Below are 12541 nucleotides of genomic sequence, written 5' to 3' on the forward strand. Positions count from 1 at the left end.
TAGTGTTTTTGCAATTGTAGACTGATTCCCATCAACATGTATCCACTAAGGAGCTTTAAGCCCACTGATAGACAAAGAGAGAGAGGAGAAGAGATAGTGAGAGAGCGGAGAGAGAGAGAGAGAGAGAGAGAGAGAGAGAGAGAGAGAGAGAGAGAGAGAGAGAGAGAGAGAGAGAGAGAGAGAGAGAGAGAGAGAGAGAGAGAGAGAGAGAGAGAGCGAGAGAGGGAGGAGAGGAAAGCCAAGGGAGTCTGGGTCAGATTAAGAGACGAACAGGGACAGGGGAGGGAGAAAGAGAGGCAGTGAGATGGGAGAGAAAGAGAAAGGGAGGGGGATGGGTTTGTGTACCAGAGACTGCCCGATCATTCTAGATCCAGATTAACCATAAGCAGGAGAGAGAGCAAAGGGAAGAGATGGAGGAGATGAGGGGGGTTGGAGGAGAAATGGAGGGATGGAGAAGAGGGGCAAAGATGGAGGGATGAAGGAGAGGAGCAGAGATGGAGGGATGAAGGAGAGGAGCATAGATGGAGGGATGAAGGAGAGGAGCAGAGATGGGGGAGAGGAGGAGAAATGGAGGGATGGAGAAGAGGGGCAAAGATGGAGGGATGAAGGAGAGGAGCAGAGATGGAGGGATGAAGGAGAGGAGCATAGATGGAGGGATGAAGGAGAGGAGCAGAGATGGGGGAGAGGAGGAGAGGAGCAGATATGGAGGAGAGGAGCAGAGATGGAGGGATGAAGGTGAGGAGCAGAGATGATGGGATGAAGGAGAAGAGCAGAGATGGAGGGATGAAGGAGGGGAGCAAAGATGGAGGGATGGAGAAGAGGAGCAGAGATGGAGGGATGAAGGAGAGGAGCAGAGATGGAGGAGAGGAGGAGAGGAGCAGAGATGGAGGGATGAAGGAGAGGAGCAGAGATGGAGGGATGAAGGAGAGGAGCAGAGATGGAGGAGAGGAGGAGAGGAGCAGAGATGGAGGGATGAAGGAGAGGAGCAGAGATGGAGGGATGAAGGAGAGGAGCAGAGATGGAGGGATGAAGGAGAGGAGCAGAGATGGAGGAGAGGAGGAGAGGAGCAGAGATGGAGGGATGAAGGAGAGGAGCAGAGATGGAGGGATGAAGGAGAGGAGCAGAGATGGAGGAGAGGAGGAGAGGAGCAGAGATGGAGGAGAGGAGGAGAGATGGAGGGATGAAGGAGAGGAGCAGAGATGGAGGGATGAAGGAGAGGAGCAGAGATGGAGGGATGAAGGAGAGGAGCAGAGATGGAGGAGAGGAGGAGAGGAGCAGAGATGGAGGGATGGAGGAGAGGAGCAGAGATGGAGGGATGGAGGAGAGGAGCAGAGATGGAGGAGAGGAGGAGAGATGGAGGGATGAAGGAGAGGAGCAGAGATGGAGAGATGGAGAAGAGGAGCAGAGATGGAGGGATGAAGGAGAGGAGCAGAGATGGAGGGATGAAGGAGAGGAGCAGAGATGGAGGGATGGAGGAGAGGAGCAGAGATGGAGGGATGGAGGAGAGGAGCAGAGATGGAGGGATGAAGGAGAGGAGCAGAGATGGAGGGATGAAGGAGAGGAGCAGAGATGGAGGGATGAAGGAGAGGAGCAGAGATGGAGGGATGAAGGAGAGGAGCAGAGATGGAGGAGAGGAGCAGAGATGGAGGAGAGGAGCAGAGATGGAGGAGAGGAGCAGAGATGGAGGGATGAAGGAGAGGAGCAGAGATGGAGGAGAGGAGGAGAGGAGCAGAGATGGAGGGATGAAGGTGAGGAGCAGAGATGGAGGGATGAAGGAGAGGAGCAGAGATGGAGGGATGAAGGAGAGGAGCAGAGATGGAGGGATGAAGGAAAGGAGCAGAGATGGAGGGATGGAGGAGAGGAGCAGAGATGGAGGGATGGAGGAGAGGAGCAGAGATGGAGGGATGAAGGAGAGGAGCAGAGATGGAGGGATGGAGGAGAGGAGCAGAGATGGAGGGATGGAGGAGAGGAGCAGAGATGGAGGGATGGAGGAGAGGAGCAGAGATGGAGGAGAGGAGGAGAGATGGAGGGATGAAGGAGAGGAGCAGAGATGGAGGGATGGAGAAGAGGAGCAGAGATGGAGGGATGAAGGAGAGGAGCAGAGATGGAGGGATGGAGGAGAGGAGCAGAGATGGAGGGATGGAGGAGAGGAGCAGAGATGGAGGGATGAAGGAGAGGAGCAGAGATGGAGGGATGGAGGAGAGGAGCAGAGATGGAGGAGAGGAGGAGAGATGGAGGGATGAAGGAGAGGAGCAGAGATGGAGGGATGGAGGAGAGGAGCAGAGATGGAGGAGAGGAGGAGAGATGGAGGGATGAAGGAGAGGAGCAGAGATGGAGGGATGAAGGAGAGGAGCAGAGATGGAGGGATGGAGGAGAGGAGCAGAGATGGAGGAGAGGAGGAGAGATGGAGGGATGAAGGAGAGGAGCAGAGATGGAGGGATGAAAGAGAGGAGCAGAGATGGAGGGATGGAGAAGAGGAGCAGAGATGGAGGAGAGGAGGAGAGATGGAGAGATGGAGGAGAGGAGCAGAGATGGAGGGATGGAGGAGAGGAGCAGAGATGGAGGGATGGAGGAGAGGAGGAGAGGAGCAGAGATGATGGGATGAAGGAGGGGAGCAAAGATGGAGGGATGGAGGAGAGGAGCAGAGATGGAGGAGAGGAGGAGAGATGGAGGGATGGAGAAGAGGAGCAGAGATGGAGGGATGAAAGAGAGGAGCAGAGATGGAGGGATGAAAGAGAGGAGCAGAGATGGAGGGATGGAGAAGAGGAGCAGAGATGGAGGAGAGGAGGAGAGATGGAGAGATGGAGGGAGAGGAGCAGAGATGGAGGGATGGAGGAGAGGAGCAGAGATGGAGGGATGAAGGAGATGAGCAGAGATGGAGGGATGGAGGAGAGGAGCAGAGATGGAGGGATGGAGGAGAGGAGGAGAGGAGCAGAGATGATGGGATGGAGGAGGGGAGCAGAGATGGAGGGATGGAGGAGAGGAGCAGAGATGGAGGGATGAAGGAGAGGAGCAGAGATGGAGGAGAGGAGGAGAGGAGCAGAGATGGAGAGATGGAGGAGAGGAGCAGAGATGGAGGGATGAAGGAGAGGAGCAGAGATGGAGGGATGGAGGAGAGGAGCAGAGATGGAGGGATGAAAGAGAGGAGCAGAGATGGAGGAGAGGAGGAGAGGAGCAGAGATGGGGATGGAGAAGAGGAGCAGAGATGGAGGGATGAAGGAGAGGAGCAGAGATGGAGGGATGGAGGAGAGGAGCAGAGATGGAGGAGAGGAGCAGAGATGGAGGGATGAAGGAGAGGAGCAGAGATGGAGGGATGAAAGAGAGGAGCAAAGATGGAGAGATGGAGGAGAGGAGCAGAGATTGAGGGATGGAGAAGAGGAGCAGGAATGGAGGAGAGGAGGAGAGGAGCAGAGATGGAGGAGAGATACATGGGGAAGTCAACCTGATGATATTCTATGTGATAATGATAGAGGGAATAGTGAGAAGAGATTAAGTTAATAAATAAACAAGGAACAGTTGAGACAGAGAAGAGAGATGGAGGAGAGATGGAGGAGAGAGATGGAGGAGAGATGGAGGAGAGATTGAGGAGAGAGATGGAGGAGAGATTGAAGAGAGAGATTGAGGAGCGAGATTGAGGAGAGATTGAGGAGCGAGATGGGGGAGACATGGAGGAGAGGGATGGAGGAGAGATTGAGGAGAGATATGGAGGAGAGATTGAGGAGAGAGATGGAGGAGAGATGGAGGAGAGATGGAGTAGAGATGGAGGAGTGATAGAGGAGAGATGGAGGAGAGGGATGGAGGAGAGAGATGGAGGAGAGATGGAGGAGAGATTGAGGAGAGATGGAGGAGAGAGATGGATGAGACATTGAGGGGACATTGAGGAGAGATGGAGGAGAGATTGAGGAGAGGGATGGAGGTGAGAGATGGAGGAGAGATGGAGGAGAGAGATGGAGGAGACATTGAGGAGACATTGAGGAGAGATGGAGGAGAGATTGAGGAGAGGGATGGAGGTGAGAGATGGAGGAGAGATTGAGGAGAGATGGAGGAGAGATGGAGGAGGAGAGATGGAGGAGAGAGATTGAGGAGAGATGGAGGAGAGAGATGGAGGAGACATTGAGGAGAGATGGAGGAGAGAGATGGAGGAGACATTGAGGAGAGATGGAGGAGAGATGGAGGAGAGAGATGGAAGAGACATTGAGGAGACATTGAGGAGAGATGGAGGAGACATTGAGGAGACATTGAGGAGAGATGGAGGAGAGATGAGGATGAGAGAGATGGAGGAGAGAGATGGAAGAGACATTGAGGAGACATTGAGGAGAGATGGAGGAGAGATGGAGGAGAGAGATGGAAGAGACATTGAGGAGACATTGAGGAGACATTGAGGAGACATTGAGGAGAGATGGAGGAGACATTGAGGAGACATTGAGGAGAGATGGAGGAGAGATAGAACGTGGTAGAAATTAAACGGGGAGTAGACAACCTTAAGAGGTAGTGGACAATTCTAACAATAGGAGTTGGAGCAGGTAAAATGACCATTCTGTTTTACCCGACGATGACAATGACAAAGTCCAACAAGTTCCATCCGTTGCGAATGTAGGAGCTGGGGTGCATCACTAAGCCATAAGCCAAGATCTTCAGGAAGGTCTCAATGGTGAAGATAATCAGAAACACATATTCCACTTGTTCCTGGAGAAATAAGAGACAAAAAAGAAAGAAAAGAAACAAAGAAACGAAGAAACAATATCAGACGTTACGTCGGTGAATTCAACATTTCCACCAGGCGGGCATGAACAACATACTTTTTTTTGTTTTGTTTTTAAGTACGATGAGAGTGTATGTTAAATTACGCAAATGTAAAAAGTGAAAGGACCAGTCTATGAGAGAGGCCTTGTGAGAGATCTGGCTAAAAGGACCAGTCTATGAGAGGGGGTTTGTGAGAGATCTGGCTCAAAACGACCAGTCTATGAGAGAGGCTTTGTGAGAGATCTGGCTCAAAAGGACCAGTCTATGATAGAGGCTTTGTGAGAGATCTGGCTAAAAGGACCAGTCTATGATAGAGGCTTTGTGAGAGATCTGGAGAGGACTGTAGAATATGTTTGGTAGTAGAGGAGAGGACTGTAGAATGTATTTGGTATTAGAGGACAGTAGAATGTGTTTGGTATTAGAGGACTGTAGAATGTGTTTGGTATTAGAGGAGAGGACTGTAGAATGTGTTTGGTATTAGAGGACTGTAGAATGTGTTTGGTATTAGAGGAGAGGACTGTAGAATGTGTTTGGTGTTAGAGGACTGTAGAATGTGTTTGGTATTAGAGGACTGTAGAATGTGTTTGGTGTTAGAGGACTGTAGAATGTGTTTGGTGTTAGAGGAGAGGACTGTAGAATGTGTTTGGTGTTAGAGGAGAGGACTGTAGAATGTGTTTGGTATTAGAGGACTGTAGAATGTGTTTGGTGTTAGAGGACTGTAGAATGTGTTTGGTGTTAGAGGAGAGGACTGTAGAATGTGTTTGGTATTAGAGGACTGTAGAATGTGTTTGGTGTTAGAGGACTGTAGAATGTGTTTGGTGTTAGAGGACTGTAGAATGTGTTTGGTGTTAGAGGAGAGGACTGTAGAATGTGTTTGGTATTAGAGGACTGTAGAATGTGTTTGGTATTAGAGGACTGTAGAATGTGTTTGGTGTTAGAGGAGAGGACTGTAGAATGTGTTTGGTATTAGAGGACTGTAGAATGTGTTTGGTGTTAGAGGACTGTAGAATGTGTTTGGTGTTAGAGGACTGTAGAATGTGTTTGGTGTTAGAGGAGAGGACTGTAGAATGTGTTTGGTATTAGAGGAGAGGACTGTAGAATGTGTTTGGTATTAGAGGACTATAGAATGTGTTTGGTATTAGAGGAGAGGACTATAGAATGTGTTTGGTATTAGAGGACTATAGAATGTGTTTGGTATTAGAGGAGAGGACTGTAGAATGTGTTTGGTAGTAGAGGACTGTAGAATGTGTTTGGTATTAGAGGAGAGGACTGTAGAATGTGTTTGGTATTAGAGGACTGTAGAATGTGTTTGGTATTAGAGGACTGTAGAATGTGTTTGGTATTAGAGGAGAGGACTGTAGAATGTGTTTGGTGTTAGAGGACTGTAGAATGTGTTTGGTATTAGAGGACTGTAGAATGTGTTTGGTATTAGAGGACTGTAGAATGTGTTTGGTGTTAGAGGAGAGGACTGTAGAATGTGTTTGGTGTTAGAGGAGAGGACTGTAGAATGTGTTTGGTGTTAGAGGAGAGGACTGTAGAATGTGTTTGGTATTAGAGGACTGTAGAATGTGTTTGGTGTTAGAGGACTGTAGAATGTGTTTGGTATTAGAGGAGAGGACTGTAGAATGTGTTTGGTATTAGAGGACTGTAGAATGTGTTTGGTATTAGAGGACTGTAGAATGTGTTTGGTATTAGAGGAGAGGACTGTAGAATGTGTTTGGTATTAGAGGAGAGGACTATAGAATGTGTTTGGTGTTAGAGGAGAGGACTGTAGAATGTGTTTGGTATTAGAGGAGAGGACTGTAGAATGTGTTTGGTAGTAGAGGAGAGGACTGTAGAATGTGTTTGGTATTAGAGGAGAGGACTGTAGAATGTGTTTGGTAGTAGAGGACTGTAGAATGTGTTTGGTGTTAGAGGAGAGGACTGTAGAATGTGTTTGGTAGTAGAGGAGAGGACTGTAGAATGTGTTTGGTATTAGAGGACTGTAGAATGTGTTTGGTATTAGAGGAGAGGACTGTAGAATGTGTTTGGTAGTAGAGGACTGTAGAATGTGTTTGGTATTAGAGGAGAGGACTGTAGAATGTGTTTGGTATTAGAGGACTGTAGAATGTGTTTGGTATTAGAGGAGAGGACTGTAGAATGTGTTTGGTAGTAGAGGAGAGGACTGTAGAATGTGTTTGGTGTTAGAGGACTGTAGAATGTGTTTGGTATTAGAGGAGAGGACTGTAGAATGTGTTTGGTATTAGAGGACTGTAGAATGTGTTTGGTATTAGAGGAGAGGACTGTAGAATGTGTTTGGTATTAGAGGAGAGGACTGTAGAATGTGTTTGGTGTTAGAGGACTGTAGAATATGTTTGGTGTTAGAGGAGAGGACTGTAGAATGTGTTTGGTATTAGAGGAGAGGACTGTAGAATATGTTTGGTATTAGAGGAGAGGACTGTAGAATGTGTTTGGTAGTAGAAGACTGTAGAATGTGTTTGGTATTAGAGGAGAGGACTGTAGAATGTGTTTGGTATTAGAGGACTGTAGAATGTGTTTGGTATTAGAGGAGAGGACTGTAGAATGTGTTTGGTATTAGAGGAGAGGACTGTAGAATGTGTTTGGTGTTAGAGGACTGTAGAATATGTTTGGTGTTAGAGGAGAGGACTGTAGAATGTGTTTGGTATTAGAGGAGAGGACTGTAGAATATGTTTGGTATTAGAGGAGAGGACTGTAGAATGTGTTTGGTATTAGAGGAGAGGACTGTAGAATATGTTTGGTATTAGAGGACTGTAGAATGTGTTTGGTATTAGAGGAGAGGACTGTAGAATGTGTTTGGTATTAGAGGAGAGGACTGTAGAATATGTTTGGTATTAGAGGACTGTAGAATGTGTTTGGTATTAGAGGAGAGGACTGTAGAATGTGTTTGGTATTAGAGGAGAGGACTGTAGAATGTGTTTGGTATTAGAGGACTGTAGAATGTGTTTGGTAGTAGAGGAGAGGACTGTAGAATGTGTTTGGTGTTAGAGGAGAGGACTGTAGAATGTGTTTGGTGTTAGAGGAGAGGACTGTAGAATGTGTTTGGTATTAGAGGACTGTAGAATGTGTTTGGTATTAGAGGAGAGGACTGTAGAATGTGTTTGGTATTAGAGGAGAGGACTGTAGAATGTGTTTGGTATTAGAGGAGAGGACTGTAGAATGTGTTTGGTAGTAGAGGACTGTAGAATGTGTTTGGTATTAGAGGAGAGGACTGTAGAATGTGTTTGGTGTTAGAGGACTGTAGAATGTGTTTGGTATTAGAGGACTGTAGAATGTGTTTGGTCTTAGAGGAGAGGACTGTAGAATGTGTTTGGTATTAGAGGAGAGGACTGTAGAATGTGTTTGGTGTTAGAGGACTGTAGAATATGTTTGCTAGTAGAGGAGAGGACTGTAGAATGTGTTTGGTGTTAGAGGAGAGGACTGTAGAATGTGTTTGGTAGTAGAGGAGAGGACTGTAGAATGTGTTTGGTAGTAGAGGAGAGGACTGTAGAATGTGTTTGGTATTAGAGGACTGTAGAATATGTTTGCTAGTAGAGGAGAGGACTGTAGAATGTGTTTGGTATTAGAGGAGAGGACTGTAGAATGTGTTTGGTATTAGAGGAGAGGACTGTAGAATGTGTTTGGTATTAGAGGAGAGGACTGTAGAATGTGTTTGGTATTAGAGGACTGTAGAATGTGTTTGGTATTAGAGGAGAGGACTGTAGAATGTGTTTGGCGTTAGAGGACTGTAGAATGTGTTTGGTATTAGAGGAGAGGACTGTAGAATGTGTTTGGTATTAGAGGAGAGGACTGTAGAATGTGTTTGGTATTAGAGGAGAGGACAGTAGAATGTGTTTGGTGTTAGAGGACTGTAGAATGTGTTTGGTATTAGAGGACTGTAGAATGTGTTTGGTATTAGAGGACTGTAGAATGTGTTTGGTGTTAGAGGAGAGGACTGTAGAATGTGTTTGGTGTTAGAGGAGAGGACTGTAGAATGTGTTTGGTGTTAGAGGAGAGGACTGTAGAATGTGTTTGGTATTAGAGGACTGTAGAATGTGTTTGGTGTTAGAGGACTGTAGAATGTGTTTGGTATTAGAGGAGAGGACTGTAGAATGTGTTTGGTATTAGAGGAGAGGACTATAGAATGTGTTTGGTATTAGAGGAGAGGACTGTAGAATGTGTTTGGTAGTAGAGGACTGTAGAATGTGTTTGGTGTTAGAGGACTGTAGAATGTGTTTGGTATTAGAGGAGAGGACTGTAGAATGTGTTTGGTATTAGAGGACTGTAGAATGTGTTTGGTATTAGAGGAGAGGACTGTAGAATGTGTTTGGTATTAGAGGAGAGGACTGTAGAATGTGTTTGGTGTTAGAGGACTGTAGAATATGTTTGGTGTTAGAGGACTGTAGAATGTGTTTGGTATTAGAGGAGAGGACTGTAGAATGTGTTTGGTATTAGAGGAGAGGACTGTAGAATATGTTTGGTATTAGAGGACTGTAGTATGTGTTTGGTATTAGAGGAGAGGACTGTAGAATGTGTTTGGTATTAGAGGACTGTAGAATGTGTTTGGTAGTAGAGGAGAGGACTGTAGAATGTGTTTGGTAGTAGAGGAGAGGACTGTAGAATGTGTTTGGTAGTAGAGGAGAGGACTGTAGAATGTGTTTGGTATTAGAGGACTGTAGAATATGTTTGCTAGTAGAGGAGAGGACTGTAGAATGTGTTTGGTATTAGAGGAGAGGACTGTAGAATGTGTTTGGTATTAGAGGAGAGGACTATAGAATGTGTTTGGTATTAGAGGAGAGGACTGTAGAATGTGTTTGGTAGTAGAGGACTGTAGAATGTGTTTGGTGTTAGAGGACTGTAGAATGTGTTTGGTATTAGAGGACTGTAGAATGTGTTTGGTCTTAGAGGAGAGGACTGTAGAATGTGTTTGGTATTAGAGGAGAGGACTGTAGAATGTGTTTGGTGTTAGAGGACTGTAGAATATGTTTGCTAGTAGAGGAGAGGACTGTAGAATGTGTTTGGTGTTAGAGGAGAGGACTGTAGAATGTGTTTGGTAGTAGAGGAGAGGACTGTAGAATGTGTTTGGTATTAGAGGACTATAGAATGTGTTTGGTATTAGAGGAGAGGACTATAGAATGTGTTTGGTGTTAGAGGAGAGGACTGTAGAATGTGTTTGGTGTTAGAGGAGAGGACTGTAGAATGTGTTTGGCGTTAGAGGACTGTAGAATGTGTTTGGTATTAGAGGAGAGGACTGTAGAATGTGTTTGGTATTAGAGGAGAGGACTGTAGAATGTGTTTGGTATTAGAGGAGAGGACTGTAGAATGTGTTTGGTGTTAGAGGACTGTAGAATGTGTTTGGTATTAGAGGACTGTAGAATGTGTTTGGTATTAGAGGACTGTAGAATGTGTTTGGTGTTAGAGGAGAGGACTGTAGAATGTGTTTGGTGTTAGAGGAGAGGACTGTAGAATGTGTTTGGTGTTAGAGGAGAGGACTGTAGAATGTGTTTGGTATTAGAGGACTGTAGAATGTGTTTGGTGTTAGAGGACTGTAGAATGTGTTTGGTATTAGAGGAGAGGACTGTAGAATGTGTTTGGTATTAGAGGACTGTAGAATGTGTTTGGTATTAGAGGACTGTAGAATGTGTTTGGTATTAGAGGAGAGGACTGTAGAATGTGTTTGGTATTAGAGGAGAGGACTATAGAATGTGTTTGGTATTAGAGGAGAGGACTGTAGAATGTGTTTGGTAGTAGAGGACTGTAGAATGTGTTTGGTGTTAGAGGACTGTAGAATGTGTTTGGTATTAGAGGAGAGGACTGTAGAATGTGTTTGGTATTAGAGGACTGTAGAATGTGTTTGGTATTAGAGGAGAGGACTGTAGAATGTGTTTGGTATTAGAGGAGAGGACTGTAGAATGTGTTTGGTGTTAGAGGACTGTAGAATATGTTTGGTGTTAGAGGACTGTAGAATGTGTTTGGTATTAGAGGAGAGGACTGTAGAATGTGTTTGGTATTAGAGGAGAGGACTGTAGAATGTGTTTGGTATTAGAGGACTGTAGTATGTGTTTGGTATTAGAGGAGAGGACTGTAGAATGTGTTTGGTATTAGAGGAGAGGACTGTAGAATGTGTTTGGTATTAGAGGACTGTAGAATGTGTTTGGTAGTAGAGGAGAGGACTGTAGAATGTGTTTGGTGTTAGAGGAGAGGACTGTAGAATGTGTTTGGTGTTAGAGGAGAGGACTGTAGAATGTGTTTGGTATTAGAGGACTGTAGAATGTGTTTGGTATTAGAGGAGAGGACTGTAGAATGTGTTTGGTATTAGAGGAGAGGACTGTAGAATGTGTTTGGTATTAGAGGAGAGGACTGTAGAATGTGTTTGGTAGTAGAGGACTGTAGAATGTGTTTGGTATTAGAGGAGAGGACTGTAGAATGTGTTTGGTGTTAGAGGACTGTAGAATGTGTTTGGTATTAGAGGAGAGGACTGTAGAATGTGTTTGGTGTTAGAGGACTGTAGAATGTGTTTGGTATTAGAGGACTGTAGAATGTGTTTGGTCTTAGAGGAGAGGACTGTAGAATGTGTTTGGTATTAGAGGAGAGGACTGTAGAATGTGTTTGGTGTTAGAGGACTGTAGAATATGTTTGCTAGTAGAGGAGAGGACTGTAGAATGTGTTTGGTGTTAGAGGAGAGGACTGTAGAATGTGTTTGGTAGTAGAGGAGAGGACTGTAGAATGTGTTTGGTAGTAGAGGAGAGGACTGTAGAATGTGTTTGGTATTAGAGGAGAGGACTGTAGAATGTGTTTGGTATTAGAGGACTGTAGAATATGTTTGCTAGTAGAGGAGAGGACTGTAGAATGTGTTTGGTATTAGAGGAGAGGACTGTAGAATGTGTTTGGTATTAGAGGAGAGGACTAATGTGTTTGGTGTTAGAGGACTGTAGAATATGTTTGCTAGTAGAGGAGAGGACTGTAGAATGTGTTTGGTATTAGAGGAGAGGACTGTAGAATGTGTTTGGTGTTAGAGGACTGTAGAATATGTTTGGTGTTAGAGGACTGTAGAATGTGTTTGGTATTAGAGGACTGTAGAATGTGTTTGGTATTAGAGGAGAGGACTGTAGAATGTGTTTGGTATTAGAGGAGAGGACAGTAGAATTTGTTTGGTATTAGAGGACTGTAGAATGTGTTTGGTATTAGAGGAGAGGACTGTAGAATGTGTTTGGTATTAGAGGAGAGGACAGTAGAATTTGTTTGGTGTTAGAGGACTGTAGAATGTGTTTGGTGTTAGAGGAGAGGACTGTAGAATGTGTTTGGTGTTAGAGGAGAGGACTGTAGAATGTGTTTGGTGTTAGAGGAGAGGACTGTAGAATGTGTTTGGTATTAGAGGAGAGGACTATAGAATGTGTTTGGTATTAGAGGAGAGGACTGTAGAATGTGTTTGGTAGTAGAGGACTGTAGAATGTGTTTGGTGTTAGAGGACTGTAGAATGTGTTTGGTATTAGAGGAGAGGACTGTAGAATGTGTTTGGTATTAGAGGACTGTAGAATGTGTTTGGTATTAGAGGAGAGGACTGTAGAATGTGTTTGGTATTAGAGGAGAGGACTGTAGAATGTGTTTGGTGTTAGAGGACTGTAGAATATGTTTGGTGTTAGAGGACTGTAGAATGTGTTTGGTATTAGAGGAGAGGACTGTAGAATGTGTTTGGTATTAGAGGAGAGGACTGTAGAATGTGTTTGGTATTAGAGGACTGTAGAATGTGTTTGGTATTAGAGGACTGTAGAATGTGTTTGGTGTTAGAGGACTGTAGAAT

At 45.2% G+C, this 12541-nt stretch overlaps 1 protein-coding gene across 1 annotated transcript in view; it reads right to left on the minus strand.

The window, feature by feature from the left end:
- The window catches only part of cacna1fb (calcium channel, voltage-dependent, L type, alpha 1F subunit), a 245620-nt gene that overhangs the window by 172381 nt on the left and 60698 nt on the right, over nt 1-12541 (minus strand). Inside the window, exon 4 of the mRNA XM_052484435.1 lies at nt 4547-4686. Within this exon, the coding sequence (XP_052340395.1) occupies nt 4547-4686 (140 nt within the window). The remainder of the gene's footprint in view (nt 1-4546; nt 4687-12541) is intronic.

The sequence above is a fragment of the Oncorhynchus keta genome, chromosome 28 (assembly GCF_023373465.1).
Source record: "Oncorhynchus keta strain PuntledgeMale-10-30-2019 chromosome 28, Oket_V2, whole genome shotgun sequence".
Lineage (NCBI taxonomy): Eukaryota > Metazoa > Chordata > Actinopteri > Salmoniformes > Salmonidae > Oncorhynchus > Oncorhynchus keta.